General features: G+C 40.2%; 2 protein-coding genes across 3 annotated transcripts; both read left to right on the top strand.

Annotated features, from left to right (window-relative positions):
- Window positions 1–6488: 6488 nt before the first annotated feature.
- On the top strand, window positions 6489–11016 carry zranb2 (zinc finger, RAN-binding domain containing 2). 2 transcript variants are annotated; one of them, XM_069694674.1, is made up of 10 exons: window positions 6490–6639; window positions 7319–7371; window positions 7489–7597; window positions 7820–7902; window positions 7993–8069; window positions 8198–8347; window positions 8440–8606; window positions 9099–9158; window positions 9700–9849; window positions 10083–11016. In XM_069694674.1, exons 1-10 carry the CDS (start codon window positions 6524–6526, stop codon window positions 10138–10140), a joined length of 1023 nt encoding a protein of 340 aa, XP_069550775.1. In that variant the 5' UTR covers window positions 6490–6523; the 3' UTR covers window positions 10141–11016. The 2 variants fall into 2 exon arrangements, with proteins under 2 accessions (XP_069550774.1, XP_069550775.1); XM_069694673.1 differs by having other exon boundaries at window positions 6489–6639; window positions 9700–11016.
- Window positions 11017–12472: 1456 nt separating this feature from the next.
- ptger3 (prostaglandin E receptor 3 (subtype EP3)) lies at window positions 12473–18980 on the top strand. Its single transcript, XM_069694672.1, has 2 exons — window positions 12473–13389; window positions 14197–18980. Exons 1-2 carry the CDS (start codon window positions 12508–12510, stop codon window positions 14515–14517), a joined length of 1203 nt encoding a protein of 400 aa, XP_069550773.1. The 5' UTR covers window positions 12473–12507; the 3' UTR covers window positions 14518–18980.
- The last annotated feature ends 2405 nt before the right edge of the window (window positions 18981–21385 follow it).

The following is a 21385-nucleotide window of genomic DNA, read 5'->3' as shown; positions in this document are numbered from 1 at the left end:
GGATCAAATACATGGTTCAGTGCGTCAAACCACAAAAACAATTTTCCCCACATAACGTTTCTTAATTGAAGTCAGGTCACTTAATTACAGTCTGAGTATTGTTTACTGTGAACCAATCTCTTCTTCCTTTTATTCTATCCATCTGTCAATTTCTCCTCATTCAACCTTCCCCATTTCCATTTTCTCTCCTCTGCAATGAGAATATACAGCATCCACAAGCAGAGAAAAGTGTAGTGGCTCAAATACCATCAAATATGTGAAGATTGTGTTTCATGTCACTGTTATATTGCTATCAAAAGAACGTAAACAGAATAAAAAATGTGTGTCACAATATTTCTGATTGTACTAAATTATGCTTAACTAAGAGTTGTGCGTGGGGTTGGAGCAGGATAGATTTCTTTCCTTGCCAAGCAGTTCCCCAAAAGCGATGTGCGGCAATTAAACGCGCGTCTGCACAACAGACCTGACAAAACCATTTGAGAAATGACACCGAGAATGTCCCGCCGGCCTCGCCTTAATGGAAGCAACGGTTCTGATATTGCATTTTGTTCAGTCACACAGGTATCATCAAGTACGATCGCCCCTCGCCCTGTAAACACTTTATCTGTGGAAAGTTTTGATTCCATTTGAAGAGCAGCGTCTGGTCTCAGACTTTGTGCCGACATCACTCCTCCAATTGTCTGGCCTGTCATGATCTGCAGGACTTGACACATTGATACTGTCAGCGAGGATCACCTGCAAAGTATTGTGATTGTCTCTGCTCAAAAGCATGTGTCTGTGAGACGAACAGGGTTTTGCTATAGTTATTTTACAGAAAGGATCTTTACCAAACTTCAGACCACAAGCATTTTCATTAAAAAAAAAAGAGGTCGATGTCAAGAGTCCGGTTTTCCTCCGTTTTGCCCCCAATCATCTCTTGTCCTGTGTCCCCTCGGTCCCCTGTCTGCTTGTTCTGTGTCCTCCTCTCCTCACCTCCCATGGCCACGCCCCTCACCGGTCCCAGCAGCTGCAGCCACTCACCCCGGATCACCACCTGCAGGTGTGCTGCATCTCCCTGATCACCTCCCCGGACTATATGTACCCTGCCCCTGCACTCCTCTGGTTGTCGGTTCATTAGTTAGTCACCTGTCCATCCTCTGTCCATTCTCCGTCCGTCCTGTTCCACCTGCAGAGCGACCTGTCGGAGTCACCAGTCGGTGGAGTTGCCCTCCCGACTCGGAGGATTATTGACTATGTTTTTTCCAGCTGCCCTGCCAGCCGTGTCTCCCTGGATCAGTCGGTTGAGTTGCCCTCCCGACTTGGAAGCAAGTGGACACTGTAGGTGCCACCTTTTGGTTTGTTTGTTCGTTTGTTTGTTTTTGCTTATGGAAATAAAGACTGTATTTTGGAACTGATACCCGAGTCTGTGACCCTACATTTGGGTCCTGGTAAAACACCCACCACATAAGTCGAAAATAATTAGTTTAAAAAAACTATCAATATGAATGGCCTCAAACTATCTGCAGCAGGAGATGAATGCTTGGCATAAAGTGCTTTAATGCACTTATACAATCAAAACTGATGATCCTGTGGAAATTTGTTCCATCTTGCATTTTATTACTGCTAAACACTCGATTTACGACTTTCATATTTTACACATCATATCATGCTTTGTAGACCGTTTTTACAAGGAGTGATGGGACTGGATTGTTAAATCCATGCTCTCTGGCTCCCAAAATGAATGTGCTTTTGAGATAAGGACTGGATGAGAGGACAGAAGATATGGCACAATGCAGTGGCACATCTCCCGGTGCGAGCCGTTTCACTGTGCACTAATGTACGTTATATAATTCTGACAGCACCTTGCAGTTCACCTGCCACACGTTGGAGTGCAGGGCCACCTTCCTTGCTGTGTTAGACGTCCTCTGGCATATGTGCAGAAACAAGTACACATACAGGCATGTATATTGTATAAATGAAAAGCAGTTGACAAACAGCCCCACAGCTTACTTTTTTTGGCTTGGGGGAAATACATGTCACCTCCTGATTAATGCTGAATCATGAGACTGAGGTGAGAGCATTGGATGGAGTGTGCCAATGTCCACCAGGCTGCAGCTCTCCGCCCTCACCCTACCTCTTTTTTGTGAAACCGCTCCCTGCCATCTGTCAGTATTGGAAAGCCCTGGTGGCTTGCAGCAGGTTTTTCCAAACCTCCATACATGACTGCCTCTCCCTGTCAGAGACTCTGCTGTGCATGAACCTTCAGCCGTGACCGACCACTGGGCTAGAAAACGGTGTAAGTTAAGCCAAAGCCTCATTGACACCCATGAAAAATCTCTCTTAGTAGTGTTATTGACCCGGGACATAATCAGATGGCGGGCTGTATATTGGCCAGAAAGGGACACAGTAAAGTTAAGAAAGCATTACCGCCAATGAAGCCACTTTAATGTAATTGAATGTTGTTTACCTAAGTGCTATTTAATTGCCTGACTCTTCTCTAAATCTTTCATGCAACTCTGTGCTGCAAATAAACACAGCACAGTATTGGCGATGTCTACTTATTAGTTATTCATGGCTTCATTTGTTTCATATCTCCCCTCATTCTCTCAGAGCAATGCAGGGCGCTAGAAAAAAGTACTTTCTCAGCTGAAACCTGCGAGCAGCGACGGCTCCTGCTTTCTCAGTGAGAAAAAAAGAGGCTTCCTTTATGAAAAAAGGATTCTGATGAAGTAAATAGAACTCAAACTGCACACAGAAGATGCCTCGCAATGAACAGATAACAAACTGTGTGTGTAGAGGCTTCCTTTTTTTATGCAATATCAAAATCCTGGCCCCTGTGTATTATATTATGAATTATACTGATGAAGATCCAAGAATCATTTCCTTTAACAGCGAGAGGCGGAATCAAAAAATGTGACTTTCTTGCTTCTGGTACCTTATCTTCGCTGGCCCCTAGTACTAATAAACCCTGTGTTGGGCTCATAAATCAAGTACATGTCTGCCTAACAGATACATGATGATTAAAACAATGTATGATTAAAAAATCTTGTTCAGTTCATCTCTGGTGTATTCAATTAAATAAACCATCTTGTCCAAGACATAAGGGACGTGCCTCAGCAATGTCACATCACCCCTGTCAAAAACGGGCAAAGGAGCAGAGAGCAAAGAAAATATAGCAAAAGACTCCAGCTGAAACATTTATACGGCCGTTGGCACGACTTCAGGGTCACACACCAGCTGTGACTGCGACCTCCAAAGGTCTTTCATTTTGACCGAGTGGGTGGACAGCAGCCTAAGCTTTAAATCGCAGCAGTTGTTAAATCTTATCATGAGAGAAATAAGAGCAACTTGCAACTTAAAGCCCTTCCTTCACCCTCATTAATGCCATTTATCTGCCAGCAACATATGGCCTGCTGCTTTCTGCATGTTAACGAGCCTGAGGAGCTGTAACACGATCTCATCTGCAATCATTACGTGTTTTGTGTCAATGTTAATGGACAAGTCTGTGAAGGTAAAATCAGATTGATAGTTTTGTTGCACAAAATGTAAACTATAACGGAAAAATGAATTTCAGATAAGACCTTTTTTACTTCCTGAAATTGGGTCACATGCTGTATGAAGATTAAAGCCAGATCTTCATCCATACACACAAGAAAACCTACTTTGCATGAACCTGAACTTCTGATCTACCTGCATGATTTCAGCAGGGACCACTTGGGAACCACAAAAGGACTTTCTCCCAGCTCCCTGTTTTAGGATAGTCCATCAGAAATTAATCAGAAATGAATCCATGCTCCTGACAGATGCTCCCAACTAGATACTTTACCAATACTTTGATTTAGGCATTGCAAGATGATTTTATCCCATATTAGTCAAGTCAGGGGTTTGATATGACTGAAATATTATTTTTATCTCGCCTGCTACACAATGGACCTGTATGAACCAATATTATCCTTTTTTTTTTTTTTTTTACCATTTTTGTTTCCCAGTTTGACTTATTCAACAACCAACCACAATGATTCACTAACTGAGTAACAATAGAGCTCACCCATATTGTACTTAAACGTTTGTCTTTAAAGCTAGTCCGCTACATTTTATTTAAAAAACAACAACACCACATGTAGCAAATACACAGTATAGTCATGATCTTGTAGTTGTGTTTCTTTGTGACAGACACACTAAAGATAGAGCAGAGTATCCATACTGACAAGATAAATCTGAATCTGAAAACACCTGTTCAACTGCTTGTTAGTGCACATATCTAATGAGTCAATCACGTGGCAGAGACGCAGTGCATTCAGGCATGGAGACATGGTCAGGAGCATCTGCTGAAGTTCAAACCAAGCTTCAGGATGGGCAAGAGAGGTGATTTAAGTAACATTGAATGTCGTATGGCTGTCGGCACTAGATCAACTAGTCTGAGTAATTTAGAAACTGCTGAAAGTCAGATTTTTACACACAAACATGTCAAAGGTTTACAGAGATTAATCAAAAAAGAAAAAAACATCCAGTGAGTGGAGGTTCTCTGGGTGAAAATGCCTTATTTATTGCAGAGGTCAGAGAAGAATGGACAGACCAGTTTGAGCTGATAGGATGACAACAGTGACTCAAATAACTGAACGTTACATCCAAATTATACAGAAGAGCATCTCTGAGAAACCTTGAAGCAGATGGGCAACATCAGCACTCCTGTCAGCTGTGATCAGGAAACAGAAGCTACAGCGGGAACAGTGTCACCAAAACTGGACAATGGAAGACTGGAAGAACGTTGTCTAATCTGATAAGTGTTAATGTCTGTTGCAGCATTCAGATGGTAGGATGAGAATTTGGCGTAAACAACATAAAGCGTGGATCCATCCTTCCTCAACAATTCAGGCTGCTGGTGGTGGTGTAATGTTGAGGAGGATGTTCTCTTGACCCTTTAGATCACTCACTACCAATTGAGCCACAGCCACCTGAATATTGCTGCTTACCATGTCCATCCCATAATGACCACAGTGGACCCATGCTAATTGTTACTTTCAGCATGAAAACATGTCTTATCTCAAAGCTTAAATCATCTCAGATTGGTTTCTTGAACACGACCGAGAGTTTGCTAAACTCAAATAGCCTCCACAGTCACCAGATCTCAATCCAAGAGCTCCTTTGGGATGTGGTGGAACAAAAGATTCGCATCATGGAGGTGCTGCCAACAAATCTGCAGCAGCTGCGCGATGCTGTCAGTTCAATATGGAGCAAAATCTCTGAGGAATGTTTCCAGCACTTTGTTGAATCTATACCCCGGAGAATTAAGACAGTTCTGACTGCAAAACAGGGTCCAGCCCACCACAAGTAACGTGTACCTATGGATGTGGCGGGCGAGTGTATATTAATTAAATAAAATACCTGTAAGCACACACACACACACACACACACACACACACACACACACATACTAATCCTGTTGAAGTAACTTCTTTACCACAGCATAACCATACATGGCCCTGCTCAAGAGCAACAAAGAAAATCATTGTGAGTCTGTGGGCAAGCAGACCAAAATAAAACAGGAGGCTCTGTGACGATATGCAGTGTCAAATGTTGGTATTAATTGCCATCTAGTGGCCAATACTTACCTTGCAAAAATACAGAACTGGCAATATCTGGATTTTAAACTGCTAAATTTGGATTCTGAATTTCTAAAGAAGGGGTAGAGTGGGCAGGGTGAACAATTATCCATCATTTAGAGCACACCTTTATTTAATCTGTCATGAACTAAAATACAGTCACCTGGATATCCACTGCCTCAATCTTAATACATGTTCAGGATTCCCCTTTGCCTTACTTCTTCTTTGTCAATAAACACTGAACATGATAGTAGTATTGGGGTGTTAAGCATGCAGGGTACTTAATGACAGGTTTGTAGACATATTTTACAGTATATAGACTATATTACATTAGTATTTCTGGTATATTTAGAGTGGTATTGTTCTTAGTGGCTACGTATTACTGATATAATTTATTGACTGTGTAAACAAAGCTGACAGAACCCTGTAACATTTGCAGAAACTATAAATATAATACTTTATTTGCAATGGTGTAGCGTTTCTTTAAAAATGGTTTGTCCTTTGTTAATGTTCCCTTTACGTGTATTCAGAAATATAAACTTCAATGTTAAAAGAAGTACTGTATTACTGCTATTGTTTTTGTAATATTGATGTGTCAGCTCGTAAATAGTCAGGTAGAAGAAATTCAAAATTTTCCAATATAATTTCCAATATAATCATGAATATAAATATAAATTGTGTAATTTAGAGTAAGACCGGAGTGTGAGCCTTATTCGTCGACGTTATTTACCCAATAAAAGAGCTACACGTGTTTATACACTGCTGGGGAAAAAAAGAAAAAAAAAAAAGAGGTGTCCCAAAACATACCTGGCACAATTTCTTTTACCGTTTAAAATACGTGTCGCAAATGGATTTTCCGAGCAGAGGGAGGTGAGTTTAGAAAGTTACCGAGCTGAACCTGAAGGCAGCAGAGGAGGGGGCTGGTGTCCAGCTAACGGCCGATGCCTGAGCACAGTGAACGCACCCTGCCAGCGAGCCCCACGGCGTTAGCAGGCACAAATATGTCGGGGAAGAGTTTTCGAGTGAGCGACGGGGACTGGATTTGTCCAGATAAAAAGTAAGTGCTCCAAACACGCGGAATAAATTCACATCATACGTGTGTGTGTGTGTGGGGGGGGTTACGTTTAGCTCCTCTTGCGAACAGGCAGACATGAGTTAGCTCCGGCCTACTAGCATGCGGTTTGTGCTAACGCTTGACTTGTGTGTAATTCCTCCTTATTAGCGCAATAAACCCCGACGAGGCCGGCTGTGAATCGGAAGAGCGGGTTCCCCGTTTTGAATTTACATCTCGGTGAAATGACACATTTCGGGCTCAAGTCGGTACAGACTCGGCAATGTAGCGGACTAGCTGTACGTGAGCTCGTTCAGGTCGGGGTGTGTGAGTGTCTCCGCTTTATTGCGGCCGGTGTTTACAATGTTGGGAGAAGACGAGCGGCCACGAGTCTGAATCCGCAGGCAACGATATCGTGTTTCGATTGAGCTCCTTTTTATAAAAATAAAAATAAAACAACGTGACAGACGGGGCAGCTGCAGTTGTCGGTGCGCAGGCCTGAAACGTGTTTTCACAAGGATGCCGTATGGAAAAATGACTCGACCCGTCCTGTTTTGTTTGTTTGTTTGTTTGTTTGTTTTTTATATAGAGATCGTTTTGCGTTTAACACGTTCAGCTTAAGTGAGTTAAGTCCCAAGTTCAAACTTTATCTTCATCAACGTCTTTATTTAATGTGCTTTTACAGGTGCGGAAACGTGAACTTTGCTAGAAGAACAAGTTGTAACAGATGCGGTAGAGGTGAGTTATTATATCTTGTAGGTGCTTTAATGCATCCCTTTTCAAATAGCTGCTTTACTTAAAAATATATATATATATTTTAAAAAAAACTTTTTTTGTTGTTTTTTTTTCCTACAGAGAAAACCACAGAGGCAAAGATGATGAAAGCAGGAGGGACAGAGATTGGAAAGACTCTGGCTGAGAAGAGTAGAGGCCTCTTCAGTGCAAATGACTGGCAATGCAAAACGTACGTGATCATTGTAAACTCCCTTTACAGTGTTGGTGGACCCGCTGCTATAAAGTCTTGAGAGATTTGAAGTGTTGTCAAAAACTTGTTTTCCATATTAAACGCATAAAGAAAGGCCTCTTAATGAGCCACAACATCAAATTAGTCGATCTACATTTAACGTGATGAAATCGTATTGTTGAACAAGTGTGGATTTTTTTTGTTGTCCCCGTTTGCGTTTAGATGCGGCAATGTGAACTGGGCTCGAAGATCAGAGTGCAACATGTGTAACACGCCTAAATATGCCAAGCTTGAAGAAAGAACGGGTATCCCAGCAATTTGATCTGGTTTGACAGTTTTTGTTGTTGTTTTTGATCACTTGTATTTGATTATTGTCTTCTTCATAATGCTTCCAGGTTATGGCGGTGGTTTTAATGAAAGAGAGAATGTGGAATATATTGAACGGGAGGAATCTGATGGTGAATATGATGAGGTGAGAACTTGCCCCGAATTAATTTTGTGATGCTTGAGCGGTTTCAGCCTCTGTTAAAGTACTGTACCAGGAAGTGTACACTGGAAGAGCTCCTACTCATATGGAGATGTTATCTGTGTTTGTTACAGTTTGGGAGGAAAAAGAAAAAGTACCGTGGAAAGACCAACAGCACGTCTTCCTCAAAAGAAATTGAAAAGAAAGAAGTGACAAAAGGGGAAGAGGACGAAGAAGAGGACGAAGAAGAAGAAGATGGGGACCTGTCCAAATACAAATTAGATGTAAGATTGATGACTGGACCTGGAAATCCAATGTATTGTAATGTTTGCCAATAACCACGTTCAATATTTCAAATACAACGCTGTCTCTCCAGGATGAGGAGGACGATGAAGAAGACGACGGTGACCTGTCAAAGTATAACCTGGATGCCAGTGACGACGATGACGATAAGACGGCTAAGAAGAAGGGCAGCCGCTCCGGTTCGTCCCGGTCCCGCTCATCCTCGCGCTCCTCCAGCTCAAGCTCTCGGTCCAGGTCCAGGTAAAAGGGTACAGGTCAAGGGTAACTCCGGGCAAAATGTCAGTATCAGCTCAATCTTCCTTCTGATTCACTGATCAACATCAATTAAATGTCCTTTTCTGCTCATTTGTTGTTCTCCCTCCTCTTAACCCCTCCCTGTCTGCGGTGTAAGAAACCTGATGACCTGCTGGGTTCTGAAATGTTTTAATGCTTTATTTATATTGTAGTTTTGTTTTTAAAATGTACATTAGTTTCCCTTTCACCCTTAATATCTATTAATTCATGTGCTTCATTCATATCGGGTTCATGTTTTCAGTCACCCTGTAGATGGATTTTGTCAGTTCTGCTACACTTTTGTCACGCTACTGTAAGGCAGGAGCAGTTTTCTTTTAAGTATTTCTCAAGATTAAAGTGCTATTCAATATTATGCCTCTGCGTTGCCACATAAACCACGCACAAAGCTTTCATCCTGGGTTAGAAAATATTGGAAAGGTTTTGTTTTTTGTCTTTCAGATCCCGCTCTGGAAGCTCTTCCAGTTCCAGATCTGGGTCTCGCTCAAGGTCCCACTCCAGGTGAATGAGGTGACATGCACTCTCTCCCTTTAGAGAGTGTATGTATGGAGCAGAAAGCTCCAGAGCAGTGCTATTTCCTAGCTCGGGTTTTTACCAGAGACTACATAAATATATATATTTTTTTATTATTATTATTATTATTTTTTTTTAAATCTGCTGATAGATGTTTTGGTCTGAAGTCATGAAACAAACTCAAAATAGTTTTCAGTCAGTTGATGCAGTTGTGTTTCAGGTTTCAACAAGGCCAGAGAGTATAGCTAGTTCAAATTTGACAACTAATACTCCTGCTCAACCATCTAAATTGACTTCTGGGGTCTTCATCAAGCATCTCTCAGGAGTAATGGCGGCTTCGCCCACTGGCTTTACGAAAAGTAACTAAATATTTAAAACCATTTTAAGGACGCTTTATATGTGAACCTAGCAGCGTTGTGAGTCAAATGTCCTCAGGTCTGTTAAATCAGAGAAGCTTGATAAACACCCACGCTGGTTAGACCGTGTCTTGATCTTACTGACCTCGGTGCTTGGTTTATTCCTCCAAAAGATCCAGCTCCAGGTCTGGAAAGGGCTCCTCTCCCCGGAAGAGGTCCCGCTCACCCTCCTCCTCACCTGAGAGGGGTCAGAAGCGCAGTCGCTCCAGGTCCTCATCTGGAGGGAGAAAACGGAGGCGTTCTCGATCACGTTCGTCCGAAAGGTTTGGGTTTCTGTGGAATACCACAATGGCACTGATTTTTCTTTCTTTTTTATTAGCCATCTGTCGCCTCGCTTATGGGAATTCAGATTTACAGAAACATGTTCACACTTTGACATGTCACAATGCTTTTTATATGTATTGAATTTTCACTTGCTTCATGTCTGCATAACTAGGTGTTGATTGTTGAGCCGGCTGACCTTGTTCCTCTTCCCGTGGTGTTTGTGTGATTTCAGGTGCCGCGACCAGTCATCTGGATCCTCCCATTCTGGCTCCAGTTCAAAAAAGAAATAACTTTATTACAGCCTTTAAAACAAGAAAAGGAATCTTAGTAGAAGTGCATGTTGTGTTGCAAAGAAAACAACCACATCCCTTCCGTACAGTTTTCATTTTCATGAAATCTCCAAAGTCTTACTTCCCTCAAAAAAGAGAAAAAAAAAAAAAAAAAGACAGAGGCAACATTACTTTTCTCTCTGCTGTTTCCTACATGCCCCCGTTTTAAAACCACATTCACCCTAATCTGTGACGAGTGTTTGTAACTATAGGTGTCCAAGAAACATAAATGTTTGGTCTTATAAGAAGATCAGATATACTGTGAAGAGGCTGTATTCCATTTTTAAACCCATTCTGCTCAGTATCATCCTGGCAGTACTTTTCGTTCTCCCCGTGTGTGGGGAAATTGGAGCAAAACCTATTGATTACTGTTTTTGGCCCGAGGAAACACCAGAGATTAAATAAATAAATACATCCTTTATTTTTAAAATAAATAGTGAAGTACTTGAGCACCAATTTAGAATAGCTAAGATGTAGCTATGAATTTTTTGCCCTTTTTGCTTTATTTTCTTGGTAAATATATTTTTTGGTTTTTAAGGTAAGTATTTTACTTTGTGACATTGTTTCAAGTAAATGGCAGTAGGTTCAACATTCTTTGGTTTAGGTTAAAAGTGTATTTTGTTCTTAACACAATTGTGGCCTATTTCGACACCTTTGTACCAAGTTACTCTTCATTTGTCACTTGGGAAACAAAATCGATATGTTTTTTTCTTTCTTTTTGCTCAAGTTTAGTGCATCAAGAATAACAAAACAATTACGGTCAAATGTGGCAATACAGTCTTTTTATTGGTAAAACAATTCAAATGTACACGTGTAAATAAAGTCTTGTCGACATGGCTTCATGGTAATACTGTGTTTAATTTTACCAAGGTGAGGTGGTGAAGGAATGTTTACAGACCTGAAAATGGAGCACTGTTAATATTTAGTTTAGCACCATTACGAAACTTTCTTTAAAAAAAAAAAAAAAAATAGGCAGAGAACATTGCAGTTAGTTTTGATCAAGTTAAACTACAAGTTCAGCACAAATTTAATGAAGTCAGCTACTTGAGAAGTAAGAGCACTATACTTTAATGATCCAAGAAAATTAGAGTGCATGTTTGTGCGCAGTAATGTTGCTGTGATCTGTGGGGTCTTTTATGTTTTATTTGTGTAATGGTAAGTTTGCTCATGTCACTGAAAGGACAGTTTTCTGTATTGTACAGAGACTGTCTATATATGCCCTCAGACTAAAGGTTAAACAGCTGTTTCTAAAATTCCTCATTAAAAACTTTATGGCTTCACCAGATACAGTAATTTGAAATCTGTCTGATGTAGTCTAGAGAAGCCTGTTGTGCTATTAATACCGTTCAGTCGAAAACAAAGCACGGGGTCATTCATTAAGCTCGCGTTGTCCTCATTCTGGTCAACAGGTGGAGTTGTTGCTGCTTAGCTGAACAGAAGGGCTGACGACGTGAAAGCGCCCACTTAATATCTATAGAGGCTGAAATTTATAGCCCATAGGTGCATGATGTTACTCCTGACATAGTACTTTTTATGGGCTTTAATGCAAAATAGCACGAACTTTGATAATTGATAGTATTGAAAGTTTGATTTAAGTTTCTTCTTTGCAGTTTGTTGATAGTGATAAACTGCTTGAAAAGGAAACGACACTGTCAGTCGAAATATCTATCGTCTCGCCATTTCTCATAATTAAGTCTACTGAATGGGCCAACACGTACTGCCTTTGTAAAAGAACACAAGCCTGTAACACCAATCCTTAAGGAACGTGTGCATCGTAATAATTGGCGCAAATATTTGTACCAATGAGAAATGATACATAACTGAATTTTCCTTCAATGCAACTTTTCTCATGGCGATCACCAGCTGCAGGCTGATCTTTTGATACGTGCCTTTATGCCCCGGTTCTGCTTTCAGAGCCTTCAGGACAATGTTTCATTTCTTTTACCTCCCATGAGGCGCACAGGAGGTTTGTTTATTCCCCTATGTCATCAGGTGAGCCCACCGGTTCTCACTTGACACTTTATGATAATCAACTTGTTGGATCGAAGGTTGGCGCGCTGAGATTTTGTTCCATTCGTCTTGAGTGCCGTGGCTTCTTATTGTAAATAGAAATGTAATGATCGCCACAAAGACGCTACACTACAAGATTTCCCCCAAAAATATTTTATGATTGAGTTTATTTGAGCCATATGCAGTCTCCGCTGTGTGCTTCTTCTGGACGTGAAGGAGTCCCGCCTCCAAGACGCTTAAAGGACTGGACGTGCTTTTACGCACTCTATTTAGGTGGAGCAGTTTGGGGCGCAAGATGATGCTGGAGAGACACATGGGATGTTCGGTGTATATATCCTTTCTGAAAGGATGACAAAAGTCGGTTGTTTTTCCCTACAGGGCTGGAAAACCACTATTGGAGAGATGCTGGGCTCCAACATCTCAAATACATTGCGCGAAAGCAATGTCACCAAGAATTCCAGTTGTGGATCTGTATCTGTTGGATTCCCTATAGCTATGATGGTCACTGGCATGGTGGGCAACTCGCTAGCTCTTATACTGGTCTATATCTCCTACAGAAAGAAGGAAAATAGAAGGAAAAAGTCTTTCTTGCTTTGCATTGGATCGTTGGCGCTGACTGACCTGTTTGGGCAGCTTTTGACAAGTCCAATCGTAATATCAGTTTACCGGGCTGGTCTCAAATGGGACCGTATCGACCCATCTGGCAATTTGTGCGCTTTTTTTGGCGTGTGTATGACAACTTTTGGCCTGTGCGCTCTCTTCTTGGCCAGCGCAATGGCAATTGAAAGGGCCATGGCGATAACAAACCCCCACTGGTACTCCAACCACATGAAGACGAGTGTGACAAAGCAGACTCTGGCTGTCATATGGTGTCTTGTGTTGCTCTTTGCTTTGCTGCCTATTGCAGGGGTCGGGAAATACACGCGCCAGTGGCCGGGCACCTGGTGCTTCATCAGCACCGGGGACAGTGAAATCCCGGGCAATATGTTTTTCGCCATCACTTTTGCTGTACTTGGGATTTTCTCTCTGCTTGTGACACTTTCCTGCAATGTAATGACGATCCGGGGCTTAATTATCCGCTGTAAAACAAAGTCGGGAACGTCTCAGTCTTCGAAACAGTGGGAACGGCTAACCACGGAGACCGTCATTCAGCTGTTGGGGATTATGTGCGTCCTGTTGATATGCTGGTCTCCTCTGCTGGTATGTTGTTGTTTTTTTGTTTTTGTTTTTTTATAGACGACTGCTGCCTTTAATTTTTCTCAAAGAAAACATCCCAAATCGTACTTATCATACTTATTTCTGTTGCTTAGGACAGAATCCTGTAAACATATTCTGTAATGATGCTAAATTATTTACCCTCATGGGCTCCAAGAGTGGCTGTCCTTTGTACTAATATGATAATTATTAATGGGAGGTCTAAAATGGGGTTTATCATTAGCTGCCTCACAAACAGCTCAAAATCTTTCTATCTCTGGGGATGCTCCATCTCCTGTTTCTAAGACAGCAAAAGGAAGTGAGAGCATCCAACTCCCCCCTTCACTTGATTTCTCTTCTCTCTGCCCTGCATACAGTCATAGAAAATCCATATTCCATGTGAAATAAATGCTGTCACGTATGATTCCTTTCAAATGCTGCTGCCATTCTCCAGTAATCCATTTAGGCGTCCTGTTTGGGGGGGTCTGCTCAGTGTGCTATGAGTTCATGCATTGTCAGTCACTTTTTTTAATAGTCCCACCACAGATATTAATAGAAACCACAGCACTGTGGTGGTGGTGGCAGAGAGAGTGAGTACTGAGTGTACACATTATGTTTTTCTCCTTGTCATTTGATAGCTGCTCAGGATTGTTGTTGGGTTTCAATTACATTATATGTAAAAGAGACATGCATTAAAAAAAATCTCCCATCCTCTAAGTGTTTGTTCGATTAACTGGTTTCAAGAAGGCTTTCTTGATTTCTCCTCATTCTCTCAGTAATATTTAAGATCTATCCAACCACCTTTGCTTTCAGGTGCTGATGCTGAGGATGATCTCCACCCAGGTCTCCTCCCATGAATGTAATCCAACATCACTGGCCTCCAATAACACCTCCATCCGGGATGTCCATCTAGACTGTAACTTCTTTCTGACGGCGATACGCCTGGCCTCCCTCAACCAGATCCTGGACCCGTGGATCTACCTGCTCCTCAGGGAGATCCTCCTGCGCAAGTTCTGCATCATGGCCAACGCCGTCTCCAACTGCTCCATAGAGAAGAAGGAGACCCCGACGGCACTGGATGCTCTTAACAAGCAGAACCAAGACAGAAACGTGTACAAATCAGAAAGTAACTAAGTAAACCTTTGACAGTAATTGGTCTTGTGACTCCGAAGCCGGGAGACTTTGGGAGGATGAGAAAATGGCTGGGAATGGAAAAAAAACACCGAAATGAATTTCTATGTCACAAAAGGATGCTGTGCAATGGGAGATAGCGTAGCGTCTGTTGCTGAAATCCAGCCACGTTTGCTCTCAGCATTTGTTTTGCTTACAACACATCCCATGCAAAGTCACCTAACCGGCATGTGAACGCATGACCGTGTCACTTTTTGCATTTAGCTGCTGTGCGGCCGCCAGGAACTCTCTCATTACCACTTTTAATAACAACTATACCCCCGGACCGAAGAGTTGAATGTGAGTGACTTCAAACTGACTCGTGTGAAAGTGGTGCATCTCATGCTTGTTGCTCTCAGTAACTTGAAGCCATAAGCTGTTTTTATTTGAATGTTCTTAAATTAAGAAGGAAACTATAAATGGGATTTAATGAAGTTGCAGATATATTTGCCACACCATACATGAAATGTAACCTCTTTGTTTGTTGGTACTCGGAAGAAAAATGCAACTTGTAAACTGGAGCCAATTGTTGATAATAAGGTTATTTATTAGTGTCTGTCTATGAAATGTGTTGTTTCTGTGTTGAATGCTGATGATACTACCTGCTGCCTGTAGATTCTATAACACACTGTATGTGGTGTTCCTCGGCTATAGCAGCCAGGGCGATGAAATGTGAAGCTTGTAGTTCAGTGCTAGTTTCCTTCCTGAATATGAAATGCACTGGTAAATTGTTGTGCGGTTATTTTCCCAGCAATTTTCTTTTCAAAATATCTTCAAAGCCAGTCTTATGAAGGTGTGAAGGAAAAGCAGTGTGGATTTGTGGTGATTAACATGATGAGATGTGCATCACCGGGTGGTTGTATGCTGCAGTTTTTAACCCTTGTGTTGTCCTCTGGTCAAAATGACCCGCAGCTGTGTTCAACCAAGTTCTATTTTATTTTCATATTTTTTGGGATCATTGGTGACAAGGAGGCTGTGAGGGTTTCTTTAAAGAATGATGACCAATGATACCAAAGAAATATAAAAATATAGAAATAAAATAGAACTTGGTTGAACACAGCTGCGGGTCATTTTGACCCGAGGACAACACGAGGGTTAAGACTGTAGCTATCAGCGATTGCGAATTCACTAGATTGAAAGTAGTTACGATGTGCAAGGACACACTGAGCGATAAGAAATGTACTTCATTTCACCAGCCAAGTTGTTCTGGATAAAAAAAATTATAATTGGCATGGACTTTTTTCCTTTTACAGGGGGGTGAGCTTCAAGGCTAATGAGCTGAAAACTGTTGGAAGGAAGAAGGCCACATTCAAACATCCAAAACACAGACGCAATGAATTTTTAAAGGAGTGAAAAAACTTTTCAGGCACATTTGAAGCTGTTTGTACGACCTCATATTAACCATCTAATGTGGTCACATTAGTTGTAGCTGCAGCTACAGTAGGTTTCAAACATGTTTTTGGGTCTTCTCAGTTTATGTGTTTCATTTAATGGTATTTTTCTTGGACTGTTTGGTTGTGTCCTTTTGTACTCCACTTTTCTTTGTCTCAGCTACACTTTATCCTTGCAGCTCTGATGCTTTGCCAAAATACAATGAATTATTCATTTATTTTAATGTGAATGGTGCAGTTTCAGAAGAAATCAATGTACTTTTTCATTGAGGTGGTTTGCTCTTAGTGCCAACTGGCTGAATGTCATTGTGAAAGGAATCGAGGGGCTGTAGTTGGAGGACAATGGCCGTCCGTTTCCTTTAACTTTGGTGTAAATAGGATCTGTTTTTTGTCATGCATAACATCATACATTCTGTAAATGTTTACGTCAAGGGTTGGTCAAAGATGCCTCAACGATTGGCACATTTTGCTGTCATGGTAACCTTCAGGATTATGAGACAATTTCTCATCACTGCCAACCAACAAGTCTGCCTTTTCAGCACATCAGCCAACAAGATTAAGCTAATGTACGCTCTGCCGTGCCTGGTCTTGCCTTTGCCTTTCAACTGTGAGAATACACACAGGCTCAGTGATCATGATCCTATCGGAAATTGTCATTTGCAAAAGCCATACGAAAGATGAGCATTTTCTGTTTCCATTTATCTGTTCATCTGCTGACAGAGACCGAGCAGATGTCAAGTTTATCTTGTGTTGATTGTGAAGCCACTCAAAGGATTAACCTTGTTTGATGAGTGAAAAGAAAAGCGGTAGAGGGCTTTTACATTTTTCAGGAGAGTGTTGCTCTGTAACAAAAATTGTTGGTATTATTCATGATTATTCTGGAGATCATTAGTGGCTGTGAATGTGCAGTGAGAGTGAAAAAAATTAATGTATCCTTCAACAAGGAATCAGTTTCAGCAAAATCTAAGTGGTTTCACGTTATGAACAGTTTTTATTTTAATGAATGCTTCACTAATGGTGCTTGTGGCCATACAATAACATTATTCATTAAGAGTATATGCTTGTGCAGCAGTTAATTTACACTTCAACAGTCACGTCTGTGGTTTAAACCATGCATTGAAAGCAACTAATGCCTTTATTCACTAGGTGATCCAGGATATGACAGATTTACAACTGACTCAATTAGTGCCCATTTGCGTTGTGTAATTATTTCCGTCCTTTGTGCAGGAGACTTTTAAGCTTCCTGCTCTTCAGCGGAGGAAAAATAATTATACAAATAAATATTTCCTTAAAGCTGACTGACCCTTAGATGTGGTTGTAAATTTGCCGAGGTGTTACATCCCACCCAACCCCCAGAGTGGAGAGGAAAGTGGAAGAATAATAATGTCTTCAAAATTAATACATTAAACGCTCCTTAATGGACCCAGTAAGAGGCAACACCATATTTGCAAAGAGTGCAGTCAGGTTTCCACAGTTTTCCATGAAATATGAATGTTCACTAGAGTCAAGGGCACTACAGAGTATGAGATAAAAAAATATCTGCGAACTCGTTAATTGATCCACACAGTGTAATCTTTGAACGCGACTGGCTTCATCAACACGTGGGTCAGGAATTTATTTGCTCTCTGCTGCAAACACGTTATTGCTCAATAATCTCAGAGTTACACCTGAGCCTCTTAAAGAAAACACACTACAAATTCCATTCGAGCTTTAATTGGAAGGACTGATTTTCTTGCATGCTTGAATGGTGTTAATTTATGTCAGAACCAGGCCATTTCAGGGGAGGAAATTACGCATAAGAGTCCTGCACCAGCATTGAAGGGATGCTACAATTACTTAATGATTTTCCGAGCGATGCCAGCTGGCTCTATCTCCCACACTCCAGTCCCTAATGCATTGCAGTGATTTACTGATTGCCTCAAAAGCTTGAGATAAAGAGAGTCATTACATTTTTTTTTTTAGCTGTTCTAACATTTTGCACTAGTGCTAAACCTTTAAACACGTATTTTCAAAATGTACTACTCTGTATGAATTATATTAATACAAATGTTCAGAGCACATATTTGTTGGATGGGTCATACATTTTTGTCAACTTCCTTTACAATACAAAAGTACAACTCTGTTGTATTATTATGGTACATATTTTATGCATTACATAATAAACACGGCCCTCTATCAGCTTAAATCATCCGACTGCTCAGTAAACCTGCTCCTGGTGTCAGATATGGTCACTTGATATAAATTACAGCTTGTCACAGTTTTTGCAACATCTTTCAGGTGTTCTTTCTTGAAAGAACTTGATAAGATCTTTACAGTTTCTGTGGTATCAACAAATCACCAACTGACAAACCTGTTGAGTGTCATGAACAGTTCACTGATCAGGTAAAATAATATCCTTTGCAGCACTTAGAGCTGTCACATAGTAACGTATCCTTTCTTAAGCTTCAATAATGAAAGAAATAGCTTTCGAATACTTTTTGGAATTTTGTTGGTTTTAAAATTAGACATCCAGTTAAGGCACAAAAAAATATAATCACTGTTAAGAGGAAACAAACCGGTACAACATGGTGTTCCATGTGCATACAGTACAGTGGAAACAGGTTTGGCCCACCAGGCAAGGTTCCACAGAAGAATGTGAATGAATACCTGATGTCCATGTCCTTGTCTTCTGCTCACATGATGCCTCTGCTTTTGAATGTTCATCATGAAACTTGTGCACTGTGAAAGAAGTTTCTCTGAAGCTCTGGGACACGATTCTCAGACTAGGGCTATCAACACACTCTTGTTCTTTTCGCTGTGTAATCAGAAGAGAAATGCTGTAATCGTTGAACCATTTTGTATTTTTTTCCTTCAGCTGTCTTGACACATCTTTCATAGATAGGCTTATGTAACAAGGAGCTCTGAAAATAGAAATATCTACCTACTAAGCAAAGTGTCCTTTTGGTACTCAATGTCTTTGACCTCTACTTGCACTTGTTTGACTTGTTGTGTTTCTGTGTTCTTGGCTTATGTCGTGGTGCATTGTTGTAATTCTATTAAAAAATATAAACATATTTTTTTAAATATGTGTTGAGCTTCTGTTGGCTGATGAAGCACGATACTAATAAATATTTTTACATCTTCACCATCACAGTTTTCACAAGCAGAGTGCCTCCTGACTGAACTCTGGTTGGACTGAAAAAAGAAATGTTTTGGAAAACAGAAGAATCGTGGCGTTCTGTTGCCCAATAGAAGATGACCATAGGATAATAATAATAATAATAATTTTATATTAACGTCTCTTTTATTGAAAATCTTCAAAACAACACAATAATTATGAAAATATTCATATTTATTGTATGTAATCAAGAAAAGATCAATAACTACTTTGAACAAACAAAAGATGTGTGATTAGACCAAACAAAATGATCTTATTTGGTCTTGTTTTCTTTGCTGAAACTGCGTAACATGTGAGAACATTAATTTGATGATGTGGTTGTTGGTTGCTGCTGAATGTTTTGAAACTATAATTTCAAACTATAATTTAATTAATACATACAAATGCATACAGAATTTAACATACAGCATGCCACATAGTTGCTACTTAAAAAGAAATTAACATGTTAAGTATCACATCCCTGCATTCCATGTACTAGTAAGGCAACTTGTTTAACTGTAAATGGATTGGTGCTGATAAAACAGATGGCTGAGAAATACATGCAAATCATGAAATATTTGCATTGGACATGAGTGTGCCAAGTTTTCTTCTCAGTCTAATTTAATAGAAAGCTTAGAGTTTTATAATGAAACTCAAATGCCAGCTCATAATGTACTAATTCTAAAGCATATGGCAGTGTGCAGGTGCAGCAGCAACTTTTTAAATCTCAAAACCACTAACAGGATCAAATAAAGATCTAACCTTATTTTACTGTCAATAACCTTGATTTCCCGTGAGGAGGTAATGAGAAGATATTTTCTCAGCTGTAACTATGACTGCAGTCTGGTAACCATTGAGCAAAGCACTTTAAGTTCTCAAGAGTTTGATCTGCTGAGTTGCTAATTGGTACTGTAAATATAAATAAATAAACTATTTATAAATATAAATAATGTAAATATAACTGAAAGATGGAGATTCTGGATAAATATATTGTCCATAAATTAAAAATGAACAGACCTTTCTGTTGCCTTATGTTGCCTTTGATGGCATATGTGACTAATTTGGAGGCTTTAATTCAATTAGTCCTAAATTGTACAAATCACCCTGCTCAGTCTGCACACCATGTTGTCTTTTTATTGCTGAGTAAGGGTACTGTATGCATCTGATAAATTATAGTGAATCAATTAAAGCTTCAGTGTCTCATTATTCATTATTCATTAATTTGAAATAACAGTATAAACCAGGCCAGTATAAAAAAAAAATTGTTTTGTTTTACGGGATGTATATTGATATTTTTTGGTGATGCTCTTCTTCCATTGACCAATATGCTAAGAGAGATAAATGTCTGTTTACTCTAAATGACATAATTGCTCCTCCAGGGCCTCTCAAGGAGGAGCAGAGGCATAGATTTAACTGAATTAATCAGGGTGGTGATGGATGCCGCTAGTTTATCTTGTGCTTATACTTTTAATGTGTACTTTTAATGTATGGATAAGGCTTTGTTTGCAGATTATGTGTTCAGGTAATCAGACAAGATAACACTGCTGTGCTTTGTGTGAGCACATAGGTCAGATAAACAACCTTGATGAGTCAAAAAGTCGCCCACAAGCTGCAGACAGGATCCAACAGCGTCTGTGTCCCTGAACACGATTACTCTATTACTGTGGAAAAGCTTTGGCTGTATGTCCTCAGGCAATACATCCACCGTGGCACCAAAACATAGCGGTGGGTATGAGATGCTGGTGAAGATGCTCTCAGTGAATGACAATGAGGTTGTAATGGAAAGATATGTAAAGCTTGTTTACCCATCGCAAATTAACAGAAATGTGATTTCCGGTGGACCAAACACACATCAATGTCCACATATGAAGAGTCAACAAGTGCTGATCATTTCAACAAATCTAAATGACCAACAATTAATTTCATGTCATATATAGACTGAAAATAAACATCATAAAAGGCAATTAGAGCCCTTGAGTGTAAATACAGCAAGTTATTATTATAATCACCCTTGAATTTGTACAAACAACAACAGGGAGCGCACAGGCTCTGCTTGTCTTTTTTATTAGCTTGTCAATAAAGCTTCTTATGACCTTGTCTCATTTAATATCAAGATAACAATCACAGCAAACAATTCTGGGATGAAAACAAGACTTAAATGGTAGGCTATTTCGTTCAGCTTCTCTGTGTTGTTTGTCAGAGCAGTACCTAAATAAAATAAAAAAATAAATAAAGGTTGAATGAACAATACAATTACCGTTAAGTAAACAGTCTCACTCTGCTGCCCTCAGAAAACACTACCGAC

This window comes from Brachyistius frenatus, unplaced genomic scaffold, assembly GCF_029030835.1.
Source record: "Brachyistius frenatus isolate BFR_SWC_R1_liver_20210118 unplaced genomic scaffold, ASM2903083v1 Contig_18, whole genome shotgun sequence".
NCBI lineage: Eukaryota > Metazoa > Chordata > Actinopteri > Embiotocidae > Brachyistius > Brachyistius frenatus.
Note: the sequence above shows the minus strand (reverse complement) of the source record. Positions and strands in the feature narration are given on the sequence as shown.

Excerpts from the sequence above, each read along its gene's own strand:
- zranb2 (XM_069694673.1), top strand. The coding sequence starts at position 6,524 with ATGCCTGAGCACAGTGAACGCACCCTGCCAGCGAGCCCCACGGCGTTA. Across the intron at positions 7,372-7,488 it reads TTGTAACAGATGCGGTAGAG|AGAAAACCACAGAGGCAAAG; the intron begins GTGAGTTATTAT and ends TTTTTCCTACAG. Across the intron at positions 8,070-8,197 it reads CTGATGGTGAATATGATGAG|TTTGGGAGGAAAAAGAAAAA; the intron begins GTGAGAACTTGC and ends TGTTTGTTACAG.
- ptger3 (XM_069694672.1), top strand. The coding sequence starts at position 12,508 with ATGTTCGGTGTATATATCCTTTCTGAAAGGATGACAAAAGTCGGTTGT. Across the intron at positions 13,390-14,196 it reads TATGCTGGTCTCCTCTGCTG|GTGCTGATGCTGAGGATGAT; the intron begins GTATGTTGTTGT and ends CTTTGCTTTCAG.